This window comes from Xenia sp. Carnegie-2017, unplaced genomic scaffold, assembly GCF_021976095.1.
Source record: "Xenia sp. Carnegie-2017 unplaced genomic scaffold, XeniaSp_v1 HiC_scaffold_23, whole genome shotgun sequence".
Lineage (NCBI taxonomy): Eukaryota > Metazoa > Cnidaria > Anthozoa > Malacalcyonacea > Xeniidae > Xenia > Xenia sp. Carnegie-2017.
Genome location: NW_025813486.1, coordinates 4516340 through 4536973, shown reverse-complemented (window position 1 = coordinate 4536973; position 20634 = coordinate 4516340). Strand labels below are relative to the sequence as shown.

General features: G+C 33.8%; 2 protein-coding genes across 2 annotated transcripts; both read left to right on the top strand.

The window, feature by feature from the left end:
* The first annotated feature begins 644 nt into the window (after window positions 1-644).
* LOC124448241 (TNF receptor-associated factor 3-like) lies at window positions 645-9997 on the top strand. The gene is made up of 8 exons (XM_046999237.1): window positions 645-790; window positions 1132-1183; window positions 1389-1487; window positions 2497-2579; window positions 7927-7978; window positions 8726-8881; window positions 9031-9706; window positions 9966-9997. Exons 1-8 carry the CDS (start codon window positions 645-647, stop codon window positions 9995-9997), a joined length of 1296 nt encoding a protein of 431 aa, XP_046855193.1.
* A 1050-nt stretch (window positions 9998-11047) lies between these two features.
* Window positions 11048-15209, top strand: LOC124448239 (TNF receptor-associated factor 3-like). The gene is made up of 7 exons (XM_046999236.1): window positions 11048-11210; window positions 12713-12764; window positions 13190-13288; window positions 13354-13518; window positions 13782-13937; window positions 14183-14765; window positions 14942-15209. The coding sequence occupies exons 1-7, from the start codon at window positions 11065-11067 to the stop codon at window positions 15184-15186; spliced, it is 1446 nt and encodes a 481-aa protein (XP_046855192.1). The 5' UTR covers window positions 11048-11064; the 3' UTR covers window positions 15187-15209.
* Window positions 15210-20634: the final 5425 nt, after the last annotated feature.

The window sequence follows — 20634 nt, the reverse complement described above, 5'->3', positions numbered from 1 at the left end:
ATAGTTGGTCTTCATTTTCATTATTTTGATCAAAATTCCACTCTTTACATTCGTGTCTTTGAATGTAAATTGAAACAGTCAATTAATGGAAGTTTCGTATTTTCATTATTTAAATTAATACCTTTTATAAATAGTGAGTGCACAACCGACGATTCAACTTGCCTGCATATTATAAGCACTTAATTTTATTTTTAGAAGTATCATTCTAAGGACAATTGTGAATTAGGCTTCAAGGGTAAAATAGACGTTTCTTTGAATATCGGCTATGGAAGTATTTGGATTTTGTTTTGTATTTTAATTATCAAAGCTCATAAAATTTTACTTTAACAAATGAATTCGTTGCTCGGATGTTTTGATTACTTGACTGTTCGTTCCATCAATTAGGAGAGCCCCCGCTCTCTCTCTCCCAGAGTATGGCATTTGCTTTATGATTTTAGACATGTTTTAAATACTTTTGGTAAGAATTAATCTTGCTACTATACCTTATTTCCAATCATTGATTTTCTCAAAAAATTTTTTTATTTTCATGTCATTTTCATCAAGCAATTAGAGCAATTTTGTATCAGTTAGATAAATGCTAGTTAACTAGATGATAAGGGATTAATGGTTTATTTTAAACTAGATAAAATTGATTCTAGTCAACAATGGTAGGAAACGAGATTCGAGATGAAGATAGGAAAAATATCCACTCTAAGTATATATGTACTTACTGTGATGATCTTCTTGTCAATCCAATTCAAACGTCTTGTGAACATTTATTTTGTCAATCTTGTATCGAGATTCTTTTTGGGTAAGGAAATTTTTGTCTAATCTTATATTTAGAAGTAGTGTCTGGATAACAATGCAAATTAAATTGGCCAATCAAGTGTACAGTAATTGTTATGTGTGCTTTCATTTGTCTCCTTGTGTCTTCATATAATCCAACTTTTTTTCATTATCTAGACATTATCTAGATCCCATTGTGGTGCCTACGTTAAAAATGTCGTTCATTTTTTACTTCAATTATGCTTTTCAAATAAAACCATATAAACCGATATTTTTGTAGCTCTATAATTATTTTTCATGAAGTTGTTTAAGCAAAATTAATCCACTAAAAATTGTAACAAGTTTTCATATTTGATCAATCTGCAGATGTCCTAATCCAAAATGTACTGAAGATGAAGAACATTTGAACAGAAACAATGTAAGTGAAATGTTTCAATGGAATAGGACAAAATTTTGATAAAAACTGTTTCACATTGCTCTTATCAGTCGGCTTCAAATTGTTTGAAAAGAAAAACTTCATTGAATTCATGAGCACGATGGAAACCTATGCACGTTCAACATCCGTTTCGTTTACTAAAATACAGTTAAATTAAAAAAAGTTTGATTTCTATGAACTTATACAGATTTTTCCAAATGATGACATAAAGCAGGAGTTGAATTGTATTGTTTTACATTGTCCCAATGAAAAGTGCAAATGGCTTGGCCCCTATCAAGAATTAAAGGTAAGTTGCGCTGAGAAATTTTCAAAAAAGTACTGTTTTCTATCTTTTCTATTTTTAGTGTCCTTTTCTAGTTAACGAGAATGTGTTTTTCATGAACGTCTTCATTATAAATATTACTGCTATTTAATTTCTTTTGGAACGTAAAGGGCCACATAGGAAGTACATGTGAAAATGCCCCCGTGGTCTGTCCATATTGCAAAGATAGAATTTGAATATTGAAGACCACCTGAACAAGTTTTGCCGCAAAATTCACGTGAGAATATTTAGACTAATTAATGAAAAGTTCAACCTCAACTATTGATCGGGCAACGTTATAGGGAGTTTGTAAATGAAGTGTGTAGATAATAATAAACTTCCCTGTATGGTCTGCTTTTAGCATTAGTTTGTTATCTCGGCTATATCTTTTCTTTTTATTTTTTTAAAACAAAAAATGATAATTGTTGAGTATAAACATGATGTAATGGTACGTGTGAGATATGAAATTGTTAAAAGTTACTAACTTACAAGAAAAAAAGAAAAATATGTTAAAAATGATCGGGTTATAATTCTGCATCGTAATTCTACATTAAATAAACTTGCACTTGCATTTTTTTATATGAAGACGAGTATCAGAGTTGAACAATATCAACATCTAGATATTCTGAACACCAATGTAGGTGCAAGTAACGGTATTGAATGATACAGTTTTATTGTTTACAGTTTTATTGTCATAAAGGTGGTATCACTCAGCCCAATCGTCTGATCAAAGAAATGCAATTTTTTGTCTTAATTTCGCAATTTAAGCGATGCTACTAGATGGTAAAGCTTTCAAAGAGGTTTGAAATAATCAGTTAAAAGCATGTTTATTTTGTTGATTTGGAAACAGACCTTATCCTTGAGACACGAAATTTTTCGTAAAATCCAACTGTAGTTAGAATATATTTGCTAATGAACAATGCTTATCGATGATAAATAATTTCCTAAATACTTTCCTTAAAAAATATTCCTTCTTTATCTTTGTCTTTCACAGACCTCAATAGAAGAAGATGCTCCAGAACATATGAATGACAGGATGGAGAGCCTTGAGGGTCGCGGTAATAGCAATAGTGAACTGTGAATGCGCCCAGTTGTCCGTAGAAGTTTCCTTGATTGCGATAAATTTGCAATTTTGGAGAAACGAGAGAGAATTTAGCCACTATAGAACGGTTTTGCAAGTGTTTAGATTAGATTGACAAATCAGTTAATGGTCAAAAAAGGCCTTTTTAAATAGAATAAAGTACAAGCATCTAATACACATATGTTTTATAATTCCAAAATGATGATGTTAATGATGATGTTAATGATGAAGGAAATGGTGATTACTTTATTGATGCTTTTCATTTAGATTCCCAAAGATCCTCATTTTAGCAACCAAAGTCATATATAAAGATTGCTTCTCGATCACCATTGGGAAGTTCATCTTCATGCCATTAGAAAGTTTGAGATATTGTCAGTATATTAAAGATTACCCACTGCTTATTAAGGTGATTGATGACTGAAAAGGTTGGAAATTGGTTTTTTTCCACACTTTGTGCTGTATACATTGTCGTCAGTCGAACGTTAGTTGGGGACATGGTGACAATATTCATATATTCTGTCATTGCATGGTTAATTTTTTTGAAAATGATTTCACTTTAAAATGAATTCAGCCTAGCTTAACAGAATATGTGAAATATCCCCTTTTATATAACGTTCGATTGACGCCAGTGGCTGTATGGTGCATGGTATTTGAGGTGAAAAAATTGCGACTTTGTGAAGAGTAATTCTGTTTTTTAGTCCTGGTTCAAACGTCGAATTTACATGGACCAAACGCATTTAAAACAAAAGATAATAAGGAACTTTGTCTCATTTTCTTTTGTTTTTAATGCGTTTGGTGCATGTAAAGTTTGACGTTTAAAACAGAGTTCTGTTCGTGAGCTCAAAGTGGCTGTGTAAATGTACATTGTGGTGATTATAAGCTTGCGATGTTTCCAAATGGAAATTGATGTTTTCCCTTAAACTGCAATACATATGATGTGTGTGTGTGTGTGTTTGTATTAAATGCCTGCGAAGTTTGGTTAAATGATGTAGGTAGCTACGACATTTATCTTATTTTCTTGGTGTTTTCTTCATTATTCTTGTTTTATAAAAGTACTAATCAGTCAACAGTGCTTCAAATTGCCAATGGTATGTTTGTCGACTGTAACAGTGTGGCATCATTCCTGTTGTTAGGTGATGATGGTTTGTGCTTTGTACATAATTCACATTTAAAATGCCTGCAAAGACATTTAGTGGGTGACGTTTAGAGTGCGTTATGGCATTATTCGATGATCAGAATGATTTCTCTTTATAGTGACAGATTTCTTGAGTAAGAGTATCTCTTGTTGAATAAGCAAGTATATGTATCAAATTTTTTTAAGGCTTCAAAATGTTTTTAAGAATAGTGAAATTCAATAGCAAACGGGTAAATTGATTAATGCTAGCATTTTTTTTAAATGAATGATATTTTTGGAACTGCGCCATTAAGGTAGTTATTTTTCTTCAATTTTAAAATATTCTTGTATCTTAATATATCCTTTTTGTTCAATATATCTTTTATATGGAATCAATAAAAGCATAAGAAGTAATTCTGTTTCTATTTTCTTTTATTGATGAATGTTTGAGTTACAGGATATTATTAAATGAATATAAAATGATTTTGTCATGATCAAGGCCTTACCTAGAAACTGTGCATATGATCCATTCTCCAAGCCATTCTACCAAGCGCAAAAAGTTACTTTTCCATATTAGAAACATTGAAGTAAAAAATCTGAACACAATTTTTGATGTAAGTTATATTCGTTTGTTTATCAAAAGATAAATTGAGGCTCAAAATGGGAAAATGTTTAAATTTTTGACCAAAAGTTCAAGTTTGACCTTTGAACATTGTATATTTTTCAATAAAGCTTGAAAATATAGAGAATAAAATGAACATTTTATATCCCTACATGAAATGCATAATTATCCATGTAATGCTCTTTATAGCCAAGTGAGACTCACTACCATTGCATTAAGGATAAACATAAATGGAAAATAGCTTTAGCAGCTCACATGTAATATATTCACAGGGAGACAATCTTTCAGAGTATGTTTAGTCTAAATTTTACGCAAGTTTTTAAAAATCGACCGAAAATCAAGGCTAAAGTAAGTAAAACGACTCTGTTGCTTAAAAATTTGCAAAGAAAATTCAACGATGAAAAATTCTTCTAACCTTATTGAACTTAATACCCAATTACAACATTTTCATATTCTGACTTTCCCCGAATAGGCAATTGCTCTGAAGACTTTACCACGAAGGCTGTTATATTCCCCATAATGACAGCCCATGCACACAACCTGTGTACGAACTGGTGGTCTAGAACGCACATAACTTTCCAGCATTTGCTAGCTCATATCATAAATATACCGAAGTTATACTATCCATTATGCAAATATAAGTCGTTCCTGTTTGGTTTAGTACTGGTATCTATTACAGACTGGGACACTGGACACAGCTTTGCACTTGAATATTAACTAACATCTTAGAAAATGCTGCAATTTTAATTGTCTACTTGTAGCTTGCTTATGTTTAAAGACAAACCTCAAAAAATAAATTATTTGATGTTGATAATGAGCAATTGCGTTATACAAATTAAAAGATTATATTCGAATAGTTTCATCAAATCATGCCAAATATCACTATCAAGTGTGCCACGTATTTTGAATCATAGTGCACACCTTATTTTTATGAAGTATGAATAGTATAGATGTGTGCTGTTACTCTCTTGGGAGTGAGAGAACAATGGAATTTTTGCCATCATCTGCATTGTATATAAGGAAAAATGGAAAATGCAGTGATAAGATCATCCAACATGGCGCCATGACATAGACTGCATACGAAGAAAACATAAACAGCAAGAAGAGCAAATTCACCGCTACTGGAGGTGCTGTGACATATTCTTGACGTGAAACCATTTTCTTTAGATTTATCAAACAATGTTGCACGCCCTCGTCGGCTGATGCCAACAATAACACTGTTAAAATATTCTTTTGTATTATAGCACTAACATGGCTGAATTGCAAGTCAAGAATATTGTATATTACTCAGACTAGTTACCATAGGAGGATTTAAATTTTGAGAGGCATTTTTGATAGTTTTATAGAATAGATCAAGTATAAATGACAAAGGGAAAATGTTTCATCGGTTTATATGGGAGCATGCACAAACAAAAAAATGTGCATATGTGCTAATTGTACACATTTTGTATAAATAGAAAACCGCTGAAGCCAGTGGTAGATCTAAAAATCAGAAAAACGTCTTAAAATGGTGAAGAAATCATTTAAGGTAAGGATAGTTTAATCAGTGTGTCTATGTTTCAAACACGAATTCGTGATTTCTCTATACTCTATATGTCAACATACGTAGATAAAACTGCAAATTAGTAATTGCAAATCCTAAGCCTGATAACACTTGTCGAAACGTTTAAACTAAATAATGTTTACTTCATGCGAAGTGTGTATTGTCTTGCTTAAATTGATATTGTAAATATGTGGGGAACCCCCGAACATTCCATTCCACTAAATTGTATAAAAACGTTCGCAACATAAAGCTATGCTCAAAAGTTAATGGACGCAGTAAAGTCAACGCATGCACTTTTTGATGAATCAAAAAATTAGATGTGATTTGAGATGGTAAAGATATGAATGGCGAGCAAAAAATGATTTAAACAAGTGCGTATTGCAGCATGTGAAAGTAAGGATGCCTTTAGAACTTATCCTTTTGTTTTAATCTAATGAAAACGGGCTGCAGTCTTTAGTGGTAAACTATCTTTTTACTAGAACGACTGCTCCTGAAAATTCTGAAGGTTTTTTAAGAGAAAATGCTTTTTATTTATAAATTATGGAGTTTTCATAAATAGCAATCGAGTAATTCTGCTGATGTGCAAAATCTTAATATTATTTGCGCCTGGAGAATTCGTTTTCTCTTGTAGTCATAAATTTGTTGAGGCTTATTTTCACATTATTAAAGGAAGAAGTCATTAAATTTGGCTTAATTTAGATCCAAATAAACGAGAAAAAGAGCAAGTATTTCTTTATGCTTTTACAAATAGTGCAAGATCGATTAGTGTGCCTGCTTTAATTCACATACAGCGGATGTATACATTTTTAGCGGGGAATTCCAAGCTTTGTACAAGTTCGACAGCCCGATATCTGTCTTAAATTTTTGGAGCTTCAACTTTCTGATGAAACCCAGACGTGAATTTTTGTTTGTTGTTGAAGACAGCTCAAACATAAAGAGTTTGAAATGTTTCGGAACAATTTTTTAGTTATATAATGTGTATTACGTTGCTTGTTATTTTACCTAACCGTTCAATACAGTTTCAAAATAATGTAAACTTTAGTTTGGGATCTTGGAAAATGCGATTGCGTCTGCTAAATAGTGGTGACTGTGCAATAAAGATCCCATAAATAATATTTATATTATGAAATTTCCCGGATAATGCCACATAATCGCTTAACAATGTGTAACCTTGTAAGGTTCAACTACAGTTTCTACTAATAATGATTGATAATGATTTATTTATAACTGCAGTGTGAAGAGATTTGTAGTTATTGAAGATGCCTGGTATAAAGATCCGTAATGAAAATCTACAAAAAATCGACGCAAAATATATTTGTACTTACTGTCACTTGCTTCTTGTCAATCCAATGCAAACAATGTGTGGACATTTGTTTTGTAAATCTTGTATCGATATTCTTCTTGGGTAAGAAAATTTTTTTCTAAATGATAAGTAAGAGTTGTATTTTGTTAGAAACTGTTGCGTTCCTTGGAATAGGAACAACAACTTATTTAATTGTTGAAGTTAACTAAAAAACGTGTTTAAGTGACACATAAGAGTTCATTGAAACACAGGACATGAGACACGGGCGACGACATTGACAAACTCGTATAAGTAACACAATATTGAGTCACATATCTCTATGTGGAGCATTTATCCTGACGTGGTGGCACATATCCCTATGAAGTGTCACATATCCCTATGTGGTGTCATATATCTCTATGTAGTTTCACACATCCCTATGTAAGACATTTATCCGGATGTTGTTTCACATATCCCTATGTGGAACATTTATCCCGATGTGGGGCACATATCCCTATGTTGTGTCACATATCCTTATGTGGTGTCATATATCTCTATGTAGTGCTACATATCCCTATGTGGTGTCACATATCCTTATGTGGTGTCATATATCTCTATGTAGTGCTACATATCCCTATGTAAGATATTTCTCCTGATGTTGTGTCACATATCCCTATGTGGAAAATTTATCCTGATGTGGTGTCACATACCCCCATCGGTATCGCATACCCTGATTCATATTCATTGTATTTTCAAAGTTTTTTTATTCATTCAATTGGTAGATCTCCAGATTCAAAATGTCCAGAAGATGAAGAAAAATTAATAAAAACTAACGTAAGTGAAAAAATATTCTTATAAAGTTTTGGCGAGAAATTTCATTTAGTACTTAAATTTCAATTTCATTGTTATTTATTGTCCTTTTGAAAAGTGCAAATGGTTTGGTATCTACAAAGATTTGGAAGTGAGTAGAGGAAGTTATGTAGAAAATGTAAAATTTTTATTTATTAAAATTTCTTTTGCGTTAGGACCATTCTGAAGTTTGTTAGCATGCGCTCATCAGCTGTATTTACAAGCAGTGTAACATTCAGTTACCCCGCTCTCTCTTTAATGATCATTTGAAGAATGAATGTGAATATCGAAATGTAAAATGTGAATATTGTGGTAAAGATGCCCGTATGCTTCACTTAAGGTATGCGGAGTATTTGCACACAGATCAAAGGAGAGCACTGCAAGATGTGAAGCATTGCGTAAGGGCTGCAGTACAATCAATAATTGAAGAGTCTTGTATTTATATGTGCATGATATGCCGTATTAAGTTTCTTTAAATCTATTGTATTCTCCGGATTAAAGCATTCGTATGAGCTCCCACCCCTCAAATTATCGATAAACGGCACGAAATTTGAACTGTTCACCTTACATCTGGATTTGGGATTTATGGTAAACAGTTTAACCATTCAGATATTTTATCTAGAAATTTGGTGTTGTTTGTTTTTTCGTCAACATCCCATCCATGCTTAAACTATTAGACCGCACATTATACCTACAGACTTGTTGTTGTTTTATACTCCCATTAACATATAGGACCACATAGACAGTGTTTGTGAAAATGCACCCGTGGTTTGTAAATATTGTAAGAAGAACATACCAAGAAAAGATAATGAACATTATGAAAGTACGACTTGTGATGAAGTGCCGACGAAATGTGAATTTCAAGCTATTGGATGTAACTATGATAAAGTAAGAATATTTGAACTGCTTGCAATTCATGTCGTCAACGGCACAGGGTCGCTGTGACTGTCTTCAACTACAGATACAGTCAAAACTTAATTCATATGAGTTTTTTGAAAAAGATTATGTATGCAAACATAATAGTCTTTCTTTTATAGCTGATGAAACGAAAGGAGAGCCAACAACATATGAATGAAAATCTAATTGATCATGTGAGCGCCTTGTTACGTCATGTTATGGCATTTGTTAAACAGTTAAGTAACTACGTATCACGTCCAGAGCTTACTACTGCTGTTCTAAACATGGCTGACCAAGTTACTGCTGTTCGTGCTAATCTTTCAGAAAAATTTTTGATGCTGGTAGGTAAACTTACAGATCTTGAAAGGAGTATTGAAAGTCTAGGGAGCCCTTGTGATAGCAATGATAATAACACCCAGTCTCTAGATGTTTCCTCCATGGTTGAAAGGATAGCGACTCTCGAGCAACAAGTGAAAGATAATTCCTCAACTATTCTACGATTTCGTGAGAGCTTAGACGAAATTGACGAGTCACTCGCGAGAAACACGGTTAAGATTACGGACCTAGAAGTGCAACGTGGATCGTGTGCACTAGGATCTAACCAGGCCATACACAGCTACAATGGCACATCACTTTGGATGGTAGATAACATCAAGAAGAAGAGACAGGACGCCATTAATGGCATCAAAACAGCCTTGTACAGTCCACCATTCTACAGTTCTCAATATGGTTACAAGATGTGTGCTAAGATCTATATGAATGGTGATGGTTTTGGAAAAGGAACTCATTTATCTTTGTTCTTTGTTGTCATGAAAGGTAAAATCATTTTTAGGTTTTTTTTTAATTTTAATGCTTTAAAATTGGCATGTGTATATGTTGCAAGCTTTGTGAGAGCCATTTCTCAGCCTGAATAATCAAGGTATAGATTTTGCTATTACCGCGTGAAATGTCGATGTTATGTTTGATATCAACAAGAAATTTGACAAAGCCATTGGAATTTATCGAAAGAGTATTTTTTAGTGTTAATATAGCTGCTTATTTATGAATGTCAGTTATTTTGTTATTATAAATGAAGACGGTGCTCGATTGCTTAAAGTCGAGATGTAATATAAAGTCAGGATGATGGCAGATTTTTTCTACCTTTGATATTGTTATTTTGAGCATTATTGTGTAAATTGCCTTTGTTTGACTTTCATATATATTAGGGGAATCCCTGTGCATGGCAATAAGTATTCTCCTTGTAGCTCTGTGTGGGAAGAGCAAAATGCATATTTCTACCAGGAACTTGTGAACTTAATGTTCCTGTTTTGCTTTCTATACAAAGTTCTTTTATTTATTGAGGATATTTTGAGTTAAAAGGCTGCTTAATCATTGCGTCAGATATCGCTTATTTCTGATTTAAGACATACACCTGTTAAGAATAGCAAATTTTCCTTGAAATTGTTAAAACATATGTTCCTGTGATGTTTCTGTTTCACTTTTTAAATAAACTTATCAAGATGATTGTGTGGATGTCTTGTGACTTAAAGATTTAGGCAACAGATAATGTAGTTGGGTATTACGGTTGTGTTTTAGCAATGGCGGATGCTTTGTTAAGCAAAATAAAGTACAACAGCTCATCCCATAGTTGTACCCCATTGGCTATAATTGTTATATTCATTTCATCCGACTTTGCTGGCGAAATGCGATTTGTACATATAGAAACATTGGAATGTACATGGAAACTGTCAAAACTGTGTTTAGAAGGGTGATTAGCGTGGAAAATAGACAATTCCAGGCTATTTTAGACGGAGTTCTTATTGCGCAAACATATTAGAAAAAAATGGGGAACCCCCAAATTTATCAAAGGCTTGTCATATGATATACTGTTGATTTTAAATTCTGTCAGTTCCCCAAAACTTTTTGGATGGTTATCATTATGGAAATTGGATCTGATTTGGGATCATGAATGGTGTGTTATAATAAAAAAGTGATGAAGCATAAAATGCAGTGCAACAAGAAAGCATTTATATCAACTTGTATCAACATTCATTCGCTGCAGCCTGCTTGTTCTCAGTCAGCTAAATTTAAGAATATTGGTTTTTTTCACACTCCAATATTTCTGCAATTGTGTGAAACTATATTAATTTTGACAATATTTTCATTGTAGTGTAAAAGATTTGCCATCATTCAATATGCCGGGAACAAAGATACGCAATAAAGACCAAGAAACTCTCCATGCAAAGTATATTTGTACCCACTGCCATCTACTCCTCTTCAATCCAATGCAGACCTTGTGTGGACATTTGTTTTGTGAATCTTGTATAGAGATCCTGCTTGGGTAAGGCGATTTATTGTTGCGACAATTGTGACTGTTGTAACTGAATTGATTGATATTATTAAAACGTATAACAATATTGAATACGGTCGTTAAATATCTTATACAGTATTACGTTTTTCCAATGTGATAATTTATGTTCAAAACATTTCGCATTTAAATTTAGTATTGCCAGTGGCGTAGCTAGCGGTCTGGCTGGTCGGGCCCAGCCCGACCAAATATTTTCCCAAAAATGAAAAATTTGTTTTCTTTAAAATTAGATTTGCGAAAATTTTAAATTCTGCGACTTTTTGTGGAATAATCCGCAGTCTATTAGTGTAATATTTGTCAAATTGCGTCGCTATTAGCAAAATTATCATATTTTTAAGCGTTACTTAGCAACAATGACTAGTGCATTTCTTGTGCCAGGCATTACGCAGTTTAATCGGGCTCTGAAAATTAAGCCCGACCAAGTAGTAAAATCTATAGTGTGATTATCTGCAATCTGATTGGATGACAGCAACCAAGCAAACACAAATGCGCTGTTTCGCAACATCTAGTCGGGCTCTGAAAATTCAGCCCGACCAAGTAGTAAAATCTATAGTGGGAATATCTGTAATCTGATTGGTTGAGAGTAGCTGTGAACACACTCAAACGTTTAACAACATCTAGTCGGGCTCATTTTCAAAAGCGTGACTTGAGTTTTGAGCTTTCGAAATATACGTTCGGAAATCGTGATAACTTACATTACAATGGCTTCGGCTAATGAAATCGATATAATAAGTGAAATACAAAAGAAACCATTTTCTGTTCGACATTCAGGCGAGCAAAATATACTCGTAAAGCAGCGGCCAATTCCAAATTTACAAGCGACTACAGGCAATAGAAGCTTTCAGGAAAGTTGGTACTCGAAGAAAGATTGGCTTTGTGGTAGCTCAGAAAAGAATTCATTTTTCTGTTGGCCTTGTCTTTTGTTTTGCCCTGGATCGTCATCTTCATGGACGCAGACGGGATTCAAAAACATGAAGAATTTCCTATCCGATTGTAAGAAGCATGAGAAGGCAAAATCGCACATGGGTGCTTACAAGACCTGGAAGACCTACGGTTTTCAGCCATGCTTACAACCATGGTGGCGCCTCGTGACCCCGACCAAATGTTTTTCGCTAGCTACGCCACTGAGTATTGCATAATCCAACGTGCTGTCTGGCATAATAAAATGATATTCCATTTCAAATTGTGGTATCTCATATTCCACTGCATGATAAATTTCCAACGATGTTGCATTTTTAACCCAAGATGACATTCCATCTTAGTTGCACCCATCCGAATGTGCTCTACGCTTATTGCTTGTTTTCATTATGTTATAATTGTAATGCAAGAGAAGAATTTTTGAGGATCCTAAATTCATGCTTATCATTGTCGTTAAGATAAAACAGTCCTAGCTCTGAACATTGTGATTTGCGTGCCTTAAAATGACCTCTATTCCACGCTCATCGCATCTTTTTTAAAGTTTTTACAATCTGTAGAAATCCTGATCCGAAATGTCCTGAAGATCAAGAAAAATTGTGCAGAAATGAGGTAGGTGAAAATATTTTAAAGTTCTGACAGAAAATGTCCATACTGCAATACATCAATCACTGATTGAGAAAGCCTTGCACAAAAATTTGGTATTATTACATAATACAACCATTCTCAACGTCTGTTTCGTCAACTGATCAGTAATTGTTGCACCAACCGTTAAAGCGCGTATATCAAGTTCCGGAAAATGACTTAATACGGAAACAACTTTCCACTTTACGATGCGACTGTGTTCTCCTACATACGTCACTTCCGGTGCTTAGTCGTCTACTTCTATGAAAAAAATACCCATTTAAGATAAAATTTTCGACTATCAAATATACTGCAAATGTTCTTGAAATCGATTTAACTATTTAAAAAGTTATATTTCCTTGACTCTGATGTAAGCACTTTAACAGCCTTGAATTTCAATTGAACCTATATAGATTTTCCCGGATACTTTTACAAAGCGTGAGTTGAAAAAGATTCGTTTACATTGTCCCTACGAACAGTGCAAATGGTTTGGCACATATGAAGAGTTGGAAGTGAGTTCAGGAATGTACCATGAAAGTGCTGCATAACTACTTATTAAGTTTTTATTTTTCGTCAGAGTCATTCTCAAGTTTGTGAGCATGCGCTCATCAACTGTATACATAAGCAGTGTAACATTCAGTTACCTCGCTCTCTCCTTGGTGAACATTTGAAGAATGAATGTGAATATCGAAATGTGAAATGTGAATATTGTGGTAAAGATGTCCCGTATGCTTCACTTAAGGTACGAGGAATATTTGAACATAGATTAATGGAACACAGAGAGATTTGAAAAATTATATTTACATCGTACTTGAACTGAAAAAACGAAATGAAAATTTAGCCTTTTCATATACATGAGTATAATGTCTATAGAATGTAACCTTTTCTTTCATATACATGCGACGACATTGCTTCAGCCTGTCAGATGGCACTAATTCTTCTTTGCCATCTTTCAAGTTGTCATTTTCTAATTGTCGTTGCTTTGTACATTCATTTTACATATAGAATCACATAGACAATGTTTGTGAAAATGCACCTGTGGTTTGTAAATTTTGTCAGAAGAAGATACCAAGGAAGGATAGTAAACAACATGAAGAAACAACTTGTGATGAAGTGCCGACGAAATGTGAATTTAAAGCTATTGGTTGCAGCTATGATAAAGTAAGAATATTTTAACTGTTTGCAATTCATGTCATCAAAGGCACAGGGTCGCTGTGACTGTCTTCAACTACAGATTCACTCAAAACCTAAATCATATGAATTTTTTGAGAAAGATTGCGTATGCAAACATAATAGAATTTCTTTCATAGCTGCTGAAACGAAAGGAGATCCGTCAACATATGAATGACAATTTAATTGATCATGTGAGCCTTCTATTACGATATGTTATGGCATTTGTTACACAGTTAAGTAACTATGTACCACGTCCAGAGTTTACTACTGCTGTTCAAAACTTGGTGGACCAAGTTACTGCTGTTCGTGCTAATCTTTCAGAAAAATTTGTTATTTTAGTGGGTAAACTTTCAGAACTGGAAAAGAAGACTGAAATTCTTGAGGTTCGTGATGGTAACGATAGTAAAAATACCCACTCGTCATTAGAGGTTTCCTCGATGCGCGATAGGATCTCAGCGAGGGAGAGACAAGCGAGAGATAATTCGTCCACTCTATCAAGGTTTCGCGAGCGTCTAGATCAGATAGACGAATCACTTACTCGAAAAACCGTGAAGATTACGGATCTTGAGGCGCAACGTGTTTCCCGGGCACTAGGATCTAATCAGGTAATACACAGCTACAATGGTACGTTACTTTGGAAAATAGATAACTACAATAGAAAAAGACAGGACGCCATTAATGGTATCAAAACAGCCTTATACAGTCCACCATTCTACAGTTCTCAATATGGTTACAAGATGTGTGCTAAGATCTATATGAATGGTGATGGTTTTGGAAAAGGAACTCATTTATCTTTGTTCTTTGTTGTCATGAAAGGTAAAACTAGTTTTAGCATTTTGTATATTATGTAACTCCAAGTTGACTGGCGTTTGTGTTCTAGTTTTGTTTGAAACTTTGCTTCTTTATATAATTTAGTATGGGGTGAATTAAGCTATGGTTGTGCATACCAAACAAGTTAACACATATATTTTTGTTTCTGCTTATTTTTCTAGGTGATTACGATGCACTTCAAGCATGGCCGTTTCAGAAAAAGATCACAATGATGTTAATGGATCAAGGAAATGGTGATCACATGATTGATGCTTTTCATTCAGATCCTCAAAGCTCCTCGTTTCAGCGACCAAAGTCTGAAATGAATATCGCTTCCGGATCTCCACTTTTCATGCCATTGGAAAGTTTGAAAAATCGTCATTATATTAAGGATGACACACTGTTTATTAAAATTATTGTCGATTAAACAGGTTTGTTGATATCCCTTTAAGTAATGCAAGTAAACACTCTTTCAAGAATGGAGTATTTTTATTGTGGTGGCGTCATGGGACGGAACGGATTACGTAAAATTTCTTTGAAATTGTGATGCTGTAAAAACTTCACATGATATAACCACCCGTATCTAGCTAGTATCTATATAAATGGTTGTTTTAGCTACTGTACCTCTATATATGTGAAGGCATCCAGGTTATTAACAACGAGTCTAGACTGCCAAAGGCTTAGTAGATAGTTGGCACAACTCCACACCATCAATCCATTTCTTTCTATAAAATTGGTATGTTTGAAGCTTAATTTTTTTGTGTTTTTCGAAGTATAGTTGATTATTAGTCGTTAGAAATCACTAAGCACAGTAGAGAAGTTCGCCACCATTCATTGTTACTATTTTTTACGCTTTTGAAAAGTTGAACTACGAATTGATCGTGTTTACCATTTGGTATTCTACGCTATAAATAAATGAACTATATATGATTATAAAAAAAGTTAGAATTGCAATCACTTTAATTATAAATATATGTTTGTTCTAGTATTGGGCAATCTTTATTAACAACAAAATTTTTATATGAAGTATACCAAACTTCACTGTATATACCTTTATATATAATTATTATGGATAATATTCCTGGATAAAAGAGCGCTCAATATTCTATATATTAGAAGAGCGTAAGATAAAATGAACTAAAATAAAATGGACAATTGTTTGCTGTCGCAAACAATTGTCCATTTTATTTTAGTTCATTTTACCTTTATATATATGTATGAGAGAGAGAGATTTAGCGTAAAAATTCACAAACTAGAATTATACAGCAAAAACGTCTACACAAACGTTGGCTACAAATTCCTTTTGTTAATCGACAAACACTCCCCATAGATCACAAACTTAGGAAAGTATTTGACCATAAGACAGTCAAACTCAGCTACAACTGCATGAACAACATCGAGAACAAATGATCCAAAATCATAACAATTACATTACAAGAACATGCAACAAAACGACAACACCGCGAACAAAAAAATACAGACCAGAACATGCAACTGCCGGCAGAAACAAAAAGCCCATGACCCATTTTACGGAAACTACTTACCATCATGCGCAATCTACCAAGAAACTGTGAAATGCAAAAACAATAACACAATTGAGACGTACATTGGACTTACAGAAAATGAATTTAAGACTACACATAGCAACGACACTGCCACTTTCCGCCACAAAAAAAACTACGAAACTCGACCTAACTCAGTAAGCACATTTGGACACTTACAGACAGCAACATTGACCACGAAAACATCTCATGGAGCATCATCACACACAGCAAACCGTAGAGCAGCGCCAGTAATAGATGCAATATTTGCCTGAAATAAAAATTCTTCATCCTCCTCAACCAACGCAATCATCACTCAATAAACGTAACAAACTTGTTTCCTCTTATTGCCATAGATATACGAAACACTCTTATGCAATTTATAATCATACACCTTGCTTAAAATGCTAACTTCAGTCCTCATGTATATATATTTATACATATTCATTTATCATTGAAATCTTTGATGAGTGAAATATCACGAAACGGGCTTTTCGGGCTAAAATTGCAGTTTGTGAACATCTTCCACTACGTCTATATTTACGCGCTAATTACACTCCAATTGAACATTGTTATACATACGATTAAAAATAAGCGATTCATATTCTATAAGTAAGAGCAAAGTAACTATTTATAACTATTATTTTAAAGAAATATACTCCCTATACATTGTTTTACGCAAAGCAGCCTTCCTGATGATAAATAAACATGCATCGATGTATAAAATTATCTAAATAAAACTAAAAGGAATGTGCAGTGAAGTGTAAATAATGGTAAAGCAAAAAAGCAATACAACGGTAAAAAAAGATGTTTGCATACTCACTACACAATGTTTCACGCATGCGCGATCATAAGTGTTTAGATAGCTCCTCAGAGCCATAATTCAAGAGGGCTGGGGTGCAGCACTCCCAATGTTAATACTTTCTGTGCAGAATCAATGGTTTATGATATAACTTGTCGCCGAAATCACCCAGCTCAACAGTTTCTTGTTTTAAAAGATTTTTAAGCAAGTAGTCTAATACTCGGCATTCATCGGCGATAATCGTAAGAAACAAAGTGTTTTGTTTCTTGCGATGACAGCGCCGATGTTCGGCGAACGTCAAAAAAAATCCTGAACACAATTTTTAATGCGCTCTCATTAATTGCAAGCGCTCGCCGACGTCGTTACAGCTTTATCGCCAACATTTCTTTGCCTCCTTTACATTTATTTATTACGCGAAAATATATTCCGAAACATGCTAAAGTAAATGGTTTGAACCCAGGAGTATCGTTACATGTTTGTAGATGTATATCGTTAAAGTTAGTAGCTTCCCACGAAGGACTTCACCCTTAACTCGGAAGGTCACTACCGTTAACGTTGTCGAAGTTTCAGTCGTTATCAACGCCAATAGTCCTTCTCAGGACTCTACTAACCTAGACAATCTACATCTACAAACATCTAAGACATACTTCTCGTTGTGATTTGTATTACTGAAATGAAAATTTTGCAATGTATTCGATTGTTTGATTGAAATTTTAGCGTAACGATGATCTTTATTTGGGCTGGCTAAGTCTAATGTTGTTGTGGCTATTAAAGCCAAAATTTCACAACAAAATTCTCCAAATTATTACAAATTGTTTTGAAAAGCAGTTTGTATTCCAATCCTAATAATAAAGGAGTACGCTGCACAAACGTGAATAATGTAAAGAAAATAATGAGTGCTTGTACATCATACAACTCTATCACACTAAAACTTGCAGCGACAACGAATTAGCATATGAAACTGTATGTGAAACTTTTATATTGCTGTGACTTCCCAATCGTAATATATTTCAAATATCATTAAATAAAAAACAATATATTCTGATACCATCTCCAATTACGTATACGTATACTCTTGCCTTGCAACCATTCCACAGTATAAAAACAAACAGTAGTCCCACTCTGAAATTTTTTGTTTAGCGCATATCTTATTCGGCATATCTTTTATGACCAATAGAAACGCTAAGATGGCTTGCCGCAGCCAGTAATCTAATTAAGTAGACAGCACCAAGTTGCACAATAGAGTGAGACTATACTATTTTTTTCTACACTGGGACCATTTTCTTGAGGTTTGCCAAAAAATGTTAACCACTTACGTCGGCTGGTGTGGGCAATAGCACTGATAAAATATTCTTTTTTATCAGAACCACCAAAATGGCTGAAGTGCAAGTCAAGAATAGTATTAATCTGCTCCATTGTGAATGTACAGCTGACTTCAAGACAATGAGAATTCTTTGTATGTAAGCTCTATCATAGCGAGCATGTTAGATGATTTTAACAAAGATTTTTCCTTATTTACAACGTAAATGTCCCCTAACATGGCGAACATTCCATTGTTTTCTCTCTTCCAGGGGAATGGCTGCACACCAAATATTTATTACGATAAAAATTACGTAAAAAATCATACATGTTACACGTTTAGAGCTTTTTCATTTGAGTCTCCCACCTAGACTCTCAGAAGGCATAAACACATGTGATGACATTATCATTCGTGAGATTTTAGATTTGCAATATGCAGTTTGCCCAAGTTGCCACATTTCGTATGTTATGTATAGATGAATTTTCCCAATCAGTAAGGGCTGTTCACATGAGTCCAGTAGCCAGGATTCAGCGAAGCGTTAAATCATTTTGGCAAATGGAAAAGACAATTTCTCTATGCTCATAATTTGCAAATTCACAAAACCTTTAAAATGGAAAGAAATAACTTAGATTGATAAGAAAATTTCTACTAAAACGACTTATGACGCTTAATAAAAGGTTGTAAGTTTGCGCTTAAAGTTTTTACCCCTTCAATGACTCAAAATCCTTTCATGCCTCGCTGAATCTTGGTTACCGGGCTCATGTGAACAGCCCTTACTGAATGGGAAATTCATCTACACAGAACATACGAAATGTAGAAACTTGGGCCAACTGTACATTGTAAATCTGAAATCTCACGAATGATAATGTTATCACTTGTGTTTATGCCTTCTTGGGAGTCTTGTGTTTGATATAAACTAAAAGTCACGAGCTTGAACAAAATGTTTCATTGGTTTTGGGTGGTACCCAAGTAAGAAGATGCACAGAAAGATTTTCACATTTGTAGGTTTTACAATACTAGTTGAAAACGAAAAGCCGTTAAAATCTTGTTAAAATTAGCCAAAGATCGAAAACAGACGTCGTACATTGACAGTTTGATAAACTCACAGCGCGTAAGGAAAATGTTATCAGGGTGAGTGTTCATTTGAACTAAAGTTTGTGAATGTTTTATTTGATGAAGCTTTTTGTCGTCATATAATTGCCGCACAATACTTTATGTGTAGATCATTTAAATGTCTTTCACTTGAAGACATACATCAGTTTGATTTTACGAAGTAGAAATTTTTATTTTGTACAAATGATTTTTCAATTCAGAAGACTTTATCATAGTTAGATCTAAGATAAGTCAAATGATAAAGTATAGCGGCAGCTTATTATAAATACAAAATACTGCAAGGTTGAACACTTTGTTTGTTGAAAATTGCTAAATTCAGTAAAAAGATACTTGAAATTAAAATATTAACAATAGGATCAGCAGTTATGTATTTTCAATTGAAAGTTCAAAGTCATCTCAGTGACGTACGTCGCCAGCTCGATAAAAGCTAGGGGGAGGGGTGATTGTATTCATATTTTCAAGTTATAGCTAATCCTGAACGAACAATTGATTTCAAAAGAACTTAATACGGCAAAACATGCATTGTCGAATTTTTGCTTACCTATCAAAAAATTGTAAATATTTGCGCACAAAAGACTGTTGTTTTATCAAATTCTAAACATGTAATAAGAAATGCAATTGTGCATGTTGATTGAATGTTTTCACTAGCTGGAAAGAATTTAAAGAAGACTTTATTTTCTGTTAATTGCGTTGAATTTCCTTTTATTAATATTTTTGGTTTTTTTTGTAGAAAAACTGCAAAGGACTCAATTTTACTATAATTATGATTGGCTTCATGCAGCAAAACGTAGGCCTTCTGTTATTTTACTTTCATGCTATATTAATTAAAATGTTGAAGTCTGCATCATTGAACGGTGTTTACATTTCACTGGTCTGCATAGATTGGTATAAATAATTAATTGCATTGAAAATCATGTAACATGAGGATGTTTCAAATAATAATTTTAAGGTACAATAGGGTATGAGGTTTACCATTTTTGCAATGACCAGCTTTATTTTTAGTAAAACATACTGTGCTTAACCTTCAACGACGCATTTCCTCATACTCGCCCCCGCGAGGAAAATCAAATACCACAGCTTGTTGTGAGAATGAAGATCATGAGGCCAAATTAAAATCGG

What these genes read in the sequence shown, in the direction of transcription:
- LOC124448241 (XM_046999237.1), top strand. Translation starts at nt 645, where the DNA reads ATGGTAGGAAACGAGATTCGAGATGAAGATAGGAAAAATATCCACTCT. An exon ending in TTGGATGTAACTATGATAAA is followed by an intron (nt 8,882 to 9,030) that starts GTAAGAATATTT and finishes TTTCTTTTATAG; the next exon opens with CTGATGAAACGAAAGGAGAG. An exon ending in GTTCTTTGTTGTCATGAAAG is followed by an intron (nt 9,707 to 9,965) that starts GTAAAATCATTT and finishes TTATAAATGAAG; the next exon opens with ACGGTGCTCGATTGCTTAAA.
- LOC124448239 (XM_046999236.1), top strand. Translation starts at nt 11,065, where the DNA reads ATGCCGGGAACAAAGATACGCAATAAAGACCAAGAAACTCTCCATGCA. An exon ending in AAAAATTGTGCAGAAATGAG is followed by an intron (nt 12,765 to 13,189) that starts GTAGGTGAAAAT and finishes GAACCTATATAG; the next exon opens with ATTTTCCCGGATACTTTTAC. An exon ending in GCACATATGAAGAGTTGGAA is followed by an intron (nt 13,289 to 13,353) that starts GTGAGTTCAGGA and finishes ATTTTTCGTCAG; the next exon opens with AGTCATTCTCAAGTTTGTGA.